General features: G+C 37.5%; 1 protein-coding gene across 5 annotated transcripts in view; it reads right to left on the reverse strand.

The window, feature by feature from the left end:
* Ssh2 (slingshot protein phosphatase 2) overlaps positions 1 to 14,608 on the reverse strand; it is a 254,433-nt gene that overhangs the window by 17,448 nt on the left and 222,377 nt on the right. For all 5 annotated transcript variants that reach the window (XM_078042588.1, XM_021728139.3, XM_040269241.2 and 2 more), the window contains 3 exons: positions 11,857 to 11,903; positions 6,854 to 7,000; positions 3,242 to 3,442 (listed from right to left, as the gene is read on the reverse strand). In XM_078042588.1, coding sequence (XP_077898714.1) covers positions 3,242 to 3,442; positions 6,854 to 7,000; positions 11,857 to 11,903 — 395 coding nt within the window. The remainder of the gene's footprint in view (positions 1 to 3,241; positions 3,443 to 6,853; positions 7,001 to 11,856; positions 11,904 to 14,608) is intronic.

Genomic DNA, 14,608 nt, shown 5'->3' on the forward strand with positions numbered 1-14,608 from the left:
ATAGATGGGGTCAAGTGAGGATCAGAAATGTGAAGTAACTTCTCAGGGCTGTAGCAACAGGGTGAACCAGGAACGGAAACCAGATCTACTGACTCAACTTCTGTGGTTTTCTCTCCCACGGGCTTGCCCTCCCTCCGTGAATCAAGCCCAGGAAATTAGGATGGAACAGAAAAAGAAAGGGAAAGGGAAGAGGAAGGGTGATTTGGGGGTTTATGCTGTTCTACTTATCCTCATTTAAGATTTTTCTGAAATTTCTTTAACATCTAAGAAAAACCACATATGCTAAAAAACTTAGCCCAACAGCTTGCAGTAGCCTGGGATTCCAGAATAAATACTGAAATTGGCAGGACACATAGTATCTTTCCTCTCATGGGTCACGTGAGGACATTGCCTAATATCTGTCATGGGTATGTCTGTGAATATATATTCATGTCTCATCAAACCTTTAGATGCCTCTTTCTTATGCCAAAAAGGATTTCTGTGTCCTATCTTCTGATTTAATTGAAAAGCATCATCAAAATCTGGCCCTAAAGACCTATAAATTTTTTTTCAAAAACAGAAGAGGTTTCAGTATTCTCCAGCCTGCTAGAAGAATGGCTCAGATGAAATCATGCCAAGTGCTGAGTAAATGGGAGGGGTTTTTTAGTGGAAACCATAATGCTATGCTGTGGCCACATTTTCACAATACTTTGCGGGTGGGAGGGTGGTCCCTCTGCCTGGATAGGCTGGAAGGCTATTTAACATTTTGTTCAGGGGAAATACAGCCCAGATTCAAGAGTCAAGACCAAGTCATGGGACTTGCTGGAATAAAACCCTGGCACCAACCCCAACTGCTTCTAGACAGCTGTGCCTTCACCCTAACAAAACCACCTAGAACATGCCTACATGGAAAACAACAAAGCAAAATCTAGCAGCCCATAAAATTTCAGTATGTGGTATCTGAAGAAACTGATCCTCAAGTCATCTAAAATCTGGCACTTGTTCCCAAGAACAGCTGAAGGTGCTTTTCACCTGTAAAAGGGTAATAATGTAGTGAAATTAATTACTCATTTTAGTAACCATTTACCAAGTTGTACTTTAAAACAGCTGACTCTTATTGATACAGGAATATATTCAAGACCTGTACTGGATGGAGAGGCAGGTTGTAAAACAGTTTTTGTGGAAAAAAATATCCATCAAAATATGTGATAAAGGGGCTGGGGTTGTGGCTCAGCGGTAGAGCGCTTGCCTAGCATGCGTGAGGCCCTGGGTTTGATCCTCAACACCACATAAAAATAAACAAACAAAATAAAAGTATTGTGTAAAAAAAATGCTTTTAAAAATATGTGATAAAACCTAGAAACCAGGTAATGTAATGTCAGCTGCTGACCGAGTATTGAGCTTATATGTTATTTATCCCATTATAATTTTCTGCATTTTTGCAACATACATATGTGTATAATTAGATTAAAAGCTTTTTTTTTTTTTTAAAGAAAATAAGAAAGAGCTGTTTCTGGGAAGTATCACATACACATGAAATTATACACAAATTATACACATCTTCCACATGACCAAAATTACTAGAAAGGGCTCAGTGAAGTCAGGTACTGAAGAAAAAAAAATACCCAAAGTAATAGCAGGTTTTTTTTTTTTTTTTTAAACACAATGGGCCAAAAAATTTCCAAGAATTTCAGCTAAGCCTAATTCAGTATTACCTTAGGAGTAAATGGTATCATTTTGATAAAGCAGCTATGTTCTACCTTTTAAGATACTGAGAAGTCTCTCACACATTGCTGGTGGGACTGCAAATTGGTACAACCACTATGGAAAGCAGTATGGAGATTCCTTAAAAAACTTGGAATGGAACCACCATTTGAACCAGTTATCCCATTCCTTAGTATATACCCAAAAGACTTAAACTCAGCATACTACAGTGATGCAGCCACATCAATTTTTACAGCAGCTCAATTCACAATAGTTAAGCTATGGAGCCAACCTAGGCACCCTTCAACAGATGAACGGATAAAGAAAATGTGGAATATTACTTAGCCATAATGAAATTATGGCATTTGCTGGTAAATGGATGGAACTGGAGACTATCATGTTAACTGAAATAAGCCAATCCCAAAAAACCAAAGGCCAAATGTTTTCTCTGATATGTAGAAGCTAACATAGAATAAGGGTAGGGGAGGGAAGAATAGAAGTTCATTGAATTAGCCAAAGGGCATGAAGGGAAGGGGGGATGGGAATGGCAAAGACAATAAAATGAATTGAACATAACTTTCCCATGTTCAAGTATGAATACGTGACCAGTGAAACTCCACATCACGTACAACCACAAGAATGGGATCCTGGGAAGGGAGGGGACATGGGGGCAGGAAAGATGGTGGAATGAGATGGACATCATTACCCTACTTACATGTATGACTGCACATATGGTGTGACACTTCACCATGTACAACCAGAGAAATGAAAAATGGTGCTCCATTTGTGTACAATGAATTGAAATGCATCCTGTTATCATGTATAATTAGAATAAAAAAACTCCTCAAACAAACAAACAAACAAAAAGAATGGATCCTAATTAGAATAAGTTATACTCCATGTATGTATAATGTGTCAAAATATACTTTACTGGGCAGGGCATGGTGGCACCTGCCTGTAATCCCAGTGGCTCAGGAGGCTGAGGCAGGAGGAACTCGAGGTCAAAGCAGCTTCAGCAAAAGTGACGCACTAAGTGACTCAGTGAGACCCTGTCTCTAAATAAAATACAAAATAGGGCTGGGGATGTGGCTCAGTGGCCAAGTGCCCCTGAGTTTAATACCCAGTATTCCCACCAAATACACTCTATTGTCATGTATATTTATAAAGAACAAAAATAGATATTGAGAAGTACTTATTAAAATCTGTACCTTGTTGAGAACTAATAGTATTTTCATCTTTTAGTTTATATCAACCTAATATGACTCTGAAAGACTAAATGCCTAATCTTCCACACTAATCTTAAATGCTTATACTTATTTAAATTCTTTTTTTCAGTGCTGGGATCAAATTCAGGGCCTTGTGCAAACTAAGAAAAAATATTCTACCACTGAGCCACATTCCCAGTCCTTATTATCTGAAACTTTGACAGAGAAAGAAGACCAAGTTAAGAAAAAGATCACACCCAAATTAGGCTGAGAATTATTACCTGTTGAGAAGGACATTTACCTTGCCTTATTATAAAGAAGGGAAAATTTAAGAAAATCACTGAAGGACTCACCTTGCCAGCAAGATCCCCTGGTATTCTTCCAGTTGTCGCATGAAGCTGGGGTTGGGCTTGGTCACTGTTCGTCTTTCTTTCACGTAGTCATAGGCTCGGTCCAGATTCCAGCCATATTCCTTCATTGCATAGGCAATCACGGTGGAGGCTGAGCGACTCACACCCATCTTGCAGTGCACAAGGCATTTAGATCCATGTTTCCTAGTTTAGGAATTGAGGTAAAGAATAGAGGAAAACAGTAGTTCATTTAAAAAGCTGGATTCTAGATTTTTTTCCCCAAGTCTTCTGATCTGTCCTTCTATTTTCTTACTATGTAATCCCCATGCTTGGTACACTTATGTATGCTATGATCAAATATGGGTTTAAAGTAAGCAGGTCTTGGGCTGGGGATGTGGCTCAAGCGGTAGCGCGCTCGCCTGCCATGCGTGCGACCCGGGTTCGATCCTCAGCACCACATACCAACAAAGATGTTGTGTCCTCCGAAAACTAAAAAATAAATATTAAAAATTCTCTCTCTCTCTCTCTCTCTCTCTCTCCCCTCTCTCACTCTCTCTTAAAAAAAAAAATAAAGTAAGCAGGTCTTAAGTGTGATTGTAAATAATATTTACCAATATTAAGTCTCTTTAATTCATTCAACAAATATTTACCAGACATTTACCATATGTAAGACAATGTTCAAGGTGCTAAGATGTAGACATATGTCACACAAAGCTGTTATCCCAAAGAATAGGATTCAGCAGAAGGAATAAACAATTAAAATTTAATATGGTCAGTGCAATGATGGTCACAGAATATAGAGGAAGCACTTTGAATTTAGAGACTATATCCTAATCTGTGTTTGGTGGAAGCTAGTTCCCTCACAGCCCCAGGAACATATTTCATGACTGACACTCTTTTGATTTACAGATGTGATTCATCTAATTTATTCAAATATTTTGAGTTATTTTCAGTTTAAGTTTCATTAAGGGTTCTGTCCCTCGAGGAAAGCACAAACCTAATGAACCCAACCTTCTTCCCTATTCAGACATAGTTCTGAATATTACTTTTCACAACATGTGTTATGATTAGAGATTGGCAGGTATACAATCCAGGGAGTTGAGTGGAAGCATGTGAGGAACCATTTATTGCTAGTGCACATGGGTTCTAGAATCCTTCCCAAGTGCCTATTCCAAAAAAAAAAAAAAAAAATCAAAAGTATTCAAAAGTATGTACATATTAGGATCAGGGAAAATCCGTAACTTATTCACTGTGTGATGATGGTAGACTAGCTTCCTCCCAGAAGCTTAAAACACTGCTTCTGGAGACAAGAGACTCATGACGTATTATTAAGTCATCAGTATAATGAAGCAAGAGGTGATGTGCTGAAATAAGTGAGCCAGATAATCTACAAGAATGTAGAGAATAGTCTTGGAATAACAGAAACAGTTGCAGAAAGAAAGAAGATTAGCCTTTTGTCAATCAGGTACAAAATTTTGGTGTCTTAAGGATGGCATGAATGTCACTCTGTGTGCTTACGTATTATCCCAATGACTAAGAATTATTTGTTTTACTTACTACACACTAGCACTTTCCTTTAAACTACAGTTAGAAAGCCAATGCACAGTGACTCAGATGAAAGTTTAGACATGTGCTCTTTATTTTCCCACTGAGTTCTGACAATGCTGAAATATCAATTTTCAGGTTTATGCCTGTAGGCATGGAAGGAGCGCAAACTTGGATAACCAAGTCAAATTATGAGGGGCTGGGGTTGTGGTTTAGTATAGAATGCTCGCCTAGCATGCATAAGGCACTGAGTTCAATCCTCAGCACCACTTAAAAATAAAGACTGTGTCTACTTAAAACTAAAAAATAAATATTTTTTTAAAAAATCAAATTATGAAATCTAGTTCTATGAAAATATCTTTTTAGCATATTTGCAACAGGATATTTCAGAGGATAGCTTCTAACTCATGTAATGAAAGATATAAGTCAGTTCTCACCTAACCCTATTCCACACTTCAGTTTGAGCTACCTTCTCCTGGCATGAAGAATCAATCAATCGTTCAGTTAAGCCTGGCCTCATATTGGGAATCAGGGTCCTGATACATTAGATATAGGAGGCATCCAGGGCACAGCATTTAAGGAGGCTTAATTACCCCCTCTCACATGCTGACCCACACTTGTAGAAGCCTGAGTAGGGGTGCCTCCATTTGTGCCATGAGTGCCTCATGTGTCCCCCCACCCTAACTGGCATCAGCCTCTATTTTCATTGCAATTGGGGCCATGCCTTGAACTCTAGCCTCTTTAGCTGTGACCCTGACAACTTGCCTAGTCTTTCTAGTTTGCTTTCCTTATGGAACTAGATTATTTCTGTATACTTATGGATTTCAAAATAGACACAACCTTGGTTCAAGTCCCATCTCCATCACTTGTTATGAAAAGAGAATCACTCTATGAATCTCCTTTGTGTGGTCTATTCTCATTCATATCGGGTGATGACAGTATCTGCCTCTCTGGATTTTAGAAAATATCAAATGAGAGAATGCACATAAAGTAACTGGCACAAAGTAGGTATACCATAAATGGTATTTTTACTGGGAATAATTTAATAGTAGTCTTCAAGAATATAAAACACTTTCAGGTAATAAATGGCTAGAGGCCAAAGGAACAGGCTCAAAGCTAGAATATGAGAATTCAGGGTAACCACGAGGAGGAATGTACTGACTATGAGGTTCCTTAAGAGAAGGGTATAATCATTCTTGGAGGACTTTAAGAACAGAAGCATTTTTCATTTGAAAGGGATGGTATGAATGTAGTCCTAACTGCAGGAGGATGTGCCAACAAGCTCATTTATAGTTTCTTCTAGTGAAGGAATGAATACAAATGGCAAGGAAATCCTCAGGGACTTCAAAAATGTCATGTTAATGTTAAGACTAACTAATACTAAACATTAAGTAAATACTAAATAATTTCACGAAAAGAGCTACTTAATTTAAGGAAGATATCCATGAAGGATCAGAGAAAAATTCTACCATTAAAAATATGATAAAAATAAGGTAAACAATTGGCAGGGCTAGGGTTGTGGCCTAGTGGTAGAGCACTTGCCTAGCATGTGTGAGGCACTGGGTTCGATTCTCAGCGCTGCATATGAATAAATGAATAAAATAAATGTTCATCAACAATTAAAAAAATGTTAAAAAAAAAAGATCAGGAAAAGATTTCTTAAGTTCACTGTTCTTTCCTTGCCTTCAGAGAGGAGGAACTGGTATTCCAGCTATTCAGAATAATTTCTGTTCTCTAACTTACAAATTCATCCATGTGGAAACTTTAAGAATTTCATTCAGATTTCTTGTACATCTAATTTCTATTTCTTTAGTTGAAGCATTACGCTACTTTCTTTAATTTTGTGCTCAATGGAAAACATGAGGTCAATATGAGGTCACTTCTGGGGGGATTCATTTACTTAAAGGAAAAGTATTAAGTCATTAGTCTTTTGCCTAGGATTACAAAATCTTTTCTCTTTACAACCTTTTTCCTAAATATCATCAGTAAATTATCTATAGCCTTTGGCCCCAGCCATGTGTGGTGTATCATGAGGAACTGTGGTCAGACCATGCAGGGCTATTTACTTACTTTGCTTTAGAGATGAATTTATAAGTGTCATTCCAGTAAGCCAGGAGATCTGTTGCTTCTTCATCATATACCCGGATGTTATGATACTCAAAGACTCCTGGGAAGAAGTTATCTATCTCTCGAGTGACATTCAAGATATAACGTACCCTGTCAGGAAACCAAGGAAGAATATATATTCTATTATTCAGGTTAAATCCAATTCTCAACACTATTTTTCTTTTCCCACAGTGCTTGGGATTGAACCCAGGGCCTTGCTGAAGGTGGCAAGCACTCTTATCACTGAGTTACATCCCTAACTCTCAGCACTGTTTTTCTTTTTTTTAAGAGAGAGTGAGAGAGGAGAGACAGAGAGAGAATTTTTAATATTTATTTTTTAGTTCTCAGCGGACACAACATCTTTGTTGGTATGTGGTGCTTAGGATCGAACCCGTGCCGTACACATGCCAGACGACCGCCTGAGCCACATTCCCAGCCCTCAGCACTGTTTTTCTTATTCAAAACTTGTTTACGCAATTGACAGAAATTAAATACAAAAATAATGATAAAAAGCTAAAAAAAACTAAAAGTAGAGAAGCTGTTTCACAGGGCACACCTGGGCATGAGGGTGTCACTGAGTAAAAAACTATCTTCCATGTCAACATCTAAATTCCATTTTCAGTTTATGTGTAATCACACAACCTCATCTTTGATAATCTCTTAAAAAAACACAGGCCTGTATCTTACTCCAAAGAATCAATGTAAGATCAATAACCTAACAGCTTCTCTTTCTGTAACATTACCAATATCAATTTTTGTTAGAAGTTATCTGTATAAAATCAGACTATTAACATGTACCTGAATTTAAAAAAAGAGAAAAGGATTTTTTACCTGAATATCAAGTATGTTTATTCCAGATATAACAGCATTTTTTTGCTATTTTTAATAGCATAGATAATATTTTTAAGTTATTATAATTGACAAGTTTAATTGTTAATAGCACCATTGTCCTATTTTTCTAAATGCCAAATTGTTAGGTTTGCACTATTACTCTCTTAAACTACATGAAAGGCAAATGAGGTCAGGCCTGGGAGGGTCAGAGGAAAGTTGGACTTGAAACTCCTTTAACTTTATCTGGCAGCATTCCTGGTTGCTATGGCAGCAGATGTGTCTGAGGATTCTCCCATGCAGACAATGCTTGCAGAAAAGGGTTTCTCTATAAAAAAAACTTCTTCTATTTCTTCTCTGACTGTACCATCTCAACAGATATTAGGGTTGAGTTTACCAGAGGTTGTTTTTCCTCAGTGCTGTGTGGACTTGAACATCACTAGTTTACTCCAACAACAGAATACAGATTAACTCACTTCTCTACGTAGAAGCTGCTTTCTTCTGAGAACCATATGTGGGGTTCTACAAACCCAGTGTCTGAAGTCAAAGAAATGACTACAGAAAGAAAGCCACAGCTAACCAACTCTATGGTTAAGGCCAAGTAGCTAAAATTTTTCTGAGACATGAATTCAATCTGTTTTAACTTAGTATCAAAACCTCTTACTAGAAGGGATTTTTTAAAATTTGAAAGTCAAGCACATGGTAGGAACATAAAATTGTATGACTACTGTAGAAAATAGTCTAGCAGTTCCTCAAAAAGCTGAACACAGTTACCACATGACCCAGGAATTCCTCTCCTAGGTGCAACCCAAGAGAAATGGGAAACATGTCCATCCCAAAAGTTAGACACTATGATCATAGCAGCTTCATTTGTGATAGATAAAAAGTAACTGTCTGTGACAGACATTAGCAGTTTCCAGGGATGGGGGAAGAAGGAAAATGGAAGTGACCAATAAAGGCTATAGCTGTCTTCTGGGTTGAAAAAAAATGTTCTAAATTGCCAGGCATGGTGGTGCACACCTGTAATTCCAGCAACTTGGGAGGCTGAGTTAAGAATTCAAAGCCAGCCTCAGCAACTTAGCGAGGAAGTTGCAACTCAGTGAAACTCTGTCTCTAAATTGGTGAATGGGTGAATTGTATGGTATATGAGTTATACTTAAATAAAACTTAAAAAAAAAAAGGCAAGTGTACTTCTCTTATTTTCTTAAAATAAAAACAAACAATCTCCCACATCCGATCCCATACCTCAGTAATGGATCATGACATTACCTACTTGGCTGGCCAGAAAGGGATTTTCAATTCTTTTCATTACCTAGTTTCAAACAGCCCCTGCCAATTTGTACTGGCACTCTGAAATTTTTTTGCCATCTCAGCAGTAAGTGACTCCATATGGAGCAGCACTTTACTTGGGGTTAGGTTCTAAAGTCAATAGGTTGTGTGGAAATGGCTTTATTGCCAAAATTACACTTGAAAATCCCACAAATCATCCACAAGGGGCAGAACACATGATTGTGTATAGACCATTGAACTATAATTCTTCATATACTAAAATTTAAGAAACACTGAGTTTCCTGGGTGCCATGGCACATGGTGGTAATTTCTCCTGAGGATGGAAAATTTGAGGATAACTGCAAGAGCCTTAGCAACTAGTGAGACCCTGCCTAAAAAAAGGGTGGGGAGCAGCTATGGATGTAGGTTAGTGGTAAAGCCACTCCTGGGTTCAATACCCAGTATCACAAAACAAAAACAAAATAAAAAAACAAAACACTGAATTTAAGAAATGATATCTAAACAGGTGTCTGAACATCTAACCATTCTGTCTTTTACACAATGAGATGTTGCATTTTATAATTAAGCCTTATAAGAAGTAAATGACATACTAGGGTGGTGACTACAGAAAACAATACCATACTGTACATTTCAAAAGGCTAAAAAAAGAAAAGGATTTTGAATGTTTCTACCATAAAGAAAAGATAAATTTATGAGGCGATAAATACATTTAACCTAATTAAAGCATTATACAATGGATTCATGTATTGAAACATCATGCGGTACCCCATTAATATGTACCATTTATACGTATCAGTTTTAAAAAATTAAAAATTCAAAAAATATGAGAAGGATGGGTCTTATCACCTGCTAGGATTGTTCTAAAGTCAAAGTGCACAGACCTTGTGCATAAAGCAGATTTAATGTTATTATTTTATAAGTGGCCCCCACACTCAAGAATCCTAAGCAGTAAACAATTATGTAGGCTTATGCTTTCCAGGCTCAAAAAGGGCAAACAGCAGACATAGGATTAGAAGTTAGATTTTGGAATTCCCAGCCAGGTACTAATTGATTTCCTCTCCTTATTTACCATTAGGCAAGTCACAATTCTTATATTTATGTGTGAATTTCTCTATTATTCATTCATATTTACCGAGTACACCCTTGGTATAAAGATCTGAGTTAGACATCAATTCATAAGACCAGGATATAACCTCTGTCTTTAAAAACTTCAGGCTCACTGGGCACAGTGGCTCTCGCCTTTAATCCCATCGATTCGGGAGGTTGAGGCAAAAAGATCACTAGTTCAAAGTCAGCCTCAGCAATGGTGAGTTGCTAAGCAACTCAGTGAGACACTGTCTCTAAATAAAATACAAAATAGGGCTGGGGATGTGGCTCAGTGATCAGATGCCTGAGTTCAATCCTTGGTACCAAAAATAAAATAAAATAAAATAAAATAAAATAAAATAAAATAAAATATATAAAACTTCAGACCCAGTCTTTATCAAATTAAGAGTTCCAAGTTCTATTTATTTTCAAATCTTAAACTAAGCAACCAGATTTTCCTCTCTGGAATTTTTTGTATAACCATCTCACGCAAGCCCCATTCCAAGTTCATTTTAACAATTATAAAGTACCTTTATTCTGGAGGGGGAAAATAGGGAGTATGTATATAATAATGTTAAATATAATCAGAAGGCTGCCTGGTAGTCGAGAAAACAAGCAGCCAGCAAGTCATCACTACCTTTAAGTCTCTGTTGGTCTTATCTCTGTCCACAGTGAAGGCCCCCCCAACCCTAAACAGTTTTGCTAGAGATTGAACCCATGTCCTGTGCAAACACTCCATCTCCAGCTCAATTTTCTCTTAATGGGATAATCTGTTCTTTTAAAGTGAGGTTCAATAAGAAATTTAGTAGGCATTAGCTAAGAAGTAAAAAGGGAAAAATGGCAGCTTTTGCTTGCTGAATTGTCACTGTAGTCTCAGTTACTACAATCAAACTTAATAACCATGCTGCTCAGGGACACTTTTATTAATACAAGTTTTCTTATTCAATTTCAGAAGCTTGCCTATTTTACATTCATAACCTACTTATTTTTCAAACAGTTAGGAAAGGATAAAAGGGTCTGAGTCTTATTTGAGTCTGTGGATTCCTAACATCAAGTACAGTGCTTGACCCACAAAAAATACCAATAAATATGAACGAACAGCTCTATGAACCCCAAATATGCAATCTATGTCCTCTTACATAAAAACAGAAACCAAGCTGAGTGTGGTATCACACATCAGGAATCCCAGCAGCTAGGAAGGCTGAAGCAGGAGGATCTCTAAGTTCAAAGCCAGCCTTAGCAACTTAGGGAGACCCTGAGCTGGAGGGTCTCCCTAAGGGCTGGACATGTAGTTCAGTGGTTAAGTGCCCCTGGGTTCAATCTCTGGTATCACCTGCCCCCCAAAACCAACCAACTACCACCTCCCCTAAACAAAAAATAAAACAAACAAAACCCCCAGGAACTAAAAACTACATTTGATTTTTTTTAGGGGGGGTACTAGGGATCAAACCCAGGGCCCTGTGCATGCAAGGCAAGCACTCTACCAACGAGCTATATCCCCAGCCCTACATTTGATTTTAAAGAGCACCAAAGACTTACATATTTATTCTTAAAAGTCTTCCATTAAAATGGCTGATCTGTCTTGGAATGAAACAGGAACAGGTGGAAAATAGCCACTTTTAACTTTTATTAGATTACACTTGATTAGAATCAGTAGGAAATAACTCTTAAGATTAAAATCAACCACTGATACTATGATAACATAAAGACTAAATAGGGGCTTTTGTCACAAAGGAGAGAAAGCAATTGCTTTGTGTGCTTACCCTCGGTTTTGTAAGTCCTCTAAGTTGGAGGCGTTCCATTCTGAGCCCTGTGGAGCAAAGAAGACAAGGTTAGGGAGTATTAGCAACTCAACTAAATACAATACTTGAAAAGAAGTACTGTGGAGGAGGAAGAAGTAGAGCTTCTAAAAAGAGAGCCAATAATATCTATACAGTGCAGGCAATTTAATTATTATATGTCGTTTTCACAAATAGTTATCTTCATTTTTATAGATAAGAGGTACTTATAAAATTCAAATAATTTTTCCTCAAGATCAAAAAGGAAGAGAGATACCTTTGACTAATCCGATCTAAGCTAGATATGAATGTTATGACCAAAGCAGCATTATTATGAATTAAATCTAGATTTGATTCCTAAGACCACAATTTCTAGTGTAGTATATTCCCTCTAATAAGTTGGGGGGGGCAGGATTATGAGAGTGTGGCAGAAGAGAATAAAATAGAAGCTTCATTAGGTAATGATATAATATTTTATTCAAATAGTCTCCTATGAGTGGTGTTTAATTTTTGTGGAGGTGGGACTGCTGGCTAAATTAGTTTTGTTAGATACTGCTAAATTCCCCTCCACAGAAACTGAAACAGTTCTACATTCTCAATGTAGAATGTATAAGCATTCCACTTTGCTCATGGCATTGCCAACAAAATGTGTGGTTAGGCTTCTGAATTTTTGCCAATATGATACATATGAATTGATATCTCAGGGTAGCTTCCTTTATATTTCTCTACAAGAAAAAAAAATGAACTTTTCAATGTTTGGGTCAATTTTCAATCTTTGGACCATTTTTCATACCCTTTGAAAAGGCAAATATTTTAAAATATGACTTTACCTATTTCAGAATTAAATGCACCAAATAGAACTTGGCATCAGAATGCCTGAGTTCATGATTGTGGAAACCCACCTTGCTCTACCCCTCCTCCCTCTCTAACCTGCTACTTGCAGGACCTGCTGCTTGCTTGCAGGACCTGCTGCGAAAAATGCATCTGGCCAGGAATTCAGAAGGATAGGGCGGGACAGATTGAGTTTGGAGACTGAACCCAAGACTAGGAAACGAAGGGGCTGCAGGTGACATAGGGGATTAAGAATTGGCTCCCCCACCACAAAAGTGGAACCCAGGGAAGATCCCTGAGGTATAGTCTTCCAGTATAAACTGGCAATTACTAGGCCCTGGAGGTGTGCTGATTTAAAATCTCCAGACCAACTGGCATTCATTGAAGAGCCTGGAGCCCACCTAAGCCTACACCCTGCTTCTAGGAATTCCGCCTACAGGATTACTGTTCTCACTCCAGCAATTCCGAGGGTATAGCATCACATTACAGAGGACCCCCACCTAAAACTGCTGAGAAGCTGAGAATCCTTTGAACTCCAATGAAAAGAAATCTTTATCTTTTCATAGAAATTTTTTTTCTCTTTTCCTTTCCCTGTTTAATTGTGACCTTAATGGTACATGGAAAATTTTTTTTCATTTCTACCATTTCTAAAGCCAGTCATTTTTCATGGATCAGTTTTTTTTAAGGACTAAGATGTTTGATTAGTATATTTTAGTTTTAATTCTACTTTATTTTTTTAATATTTATTTTTTAGTTGTAACTGTACACAATATCTTTGTTTTTATGTGGTGCTGAGGATTGAACCTAGGGCCTTGCATGTGCTAGGCGAGCACTCTACCCCGCTGAGCCACAATCCCAGCCCCTTTAATTCTACTTTAATTACACGTTTTCACTTTTCTGTTTCTCTTGACGCTTTCTCTTTTCTTCTGCTAGCAGTCAATCTCTTTTTTTTAGAGAGAGAGAGAGAGAATTTTTTTAATATTTATTTTTTAGTTTTCGGCGGACACAACATCTTTCTTTGTATGTGGTGCTGAGGGTCGAACCTGGGCCGCATGCATGCCAGGCAAGCGCGCTACCACTTGAGCCACATCCCCAGCCCCAATCTATATTGTTCTTTCACTCTTCCTTTAATTTTTCACTCTACCTTGTCTCCTCTTCCCTCATAATCATCATATCCTCTATCCCACTTCTGTTCTCCCCTGTTCACCATTTGAAATTGTAAACCCTTTTCCAAACTTGCTGTTTTTATTGCAGGCAATAATTGATCACATCAATTCTGTTCCCTGTGATAATTAACACTGTAGCCATCATAGTAGGAACTATTTGGTTTAATGCTGTATACTGTTTGCATTGGTGGTTATTATTTGTCTTCCCCTAAACAGTAAGGTACTGGAAACCTTCAGGGACACTACAAATCCAAAGGGCAGAAATTCTACTACCTCAGATCCACTCTGCTGGATGGGTAGATACACAAACAACATGACAGAGCAAGAGAACAAATTGCCCCAAACAAACCAAGGTACTTCAATAACAGAATCTAATGATACCATGGTGGAAGAAATGTCAGGGAAGAAATTTAGAATGTATGTAATTAAACTAATCTGTGAGGTAAAGGACGATGTGAGGACTGATGTCAGAGACAAAACACAGGAAGTGAAAGATCACTTCAATAAAGAGAGATTCTAAAAAAAAATCAAGAAGAAATCCTCAAAATGAAGAAAAATCAAAGAATTCATTGGAAAATATCACCATCAGACTACACCACTTGGAAGACAGTGTTTCAAGAATGAAGACAAAATATATAATCTTGAAAACAAAGTTAACCATGGAGAAAGATGTTAAGAGACCTTGAAGAAAACTTGGGCTAACCTGAAAAGACTAAATTTAAGATTTATCAGGACAGATG

Source organism: Ictidomys tridecemlineatus, chromosome 3, assembly GCF_052094955.1.
Source record: "Ictidomys tridecemlineatus isolate mIctTri1 chromosome 3, mIctTri1.hap1, whole genome shotgun sequence".
Lineage (NCBI taxonomy): Eukaryota > Metazoa > Chordata > Mammalia > Rodentia > Sciuridae > Ictidomys > Ictidomys tridecemlineatus.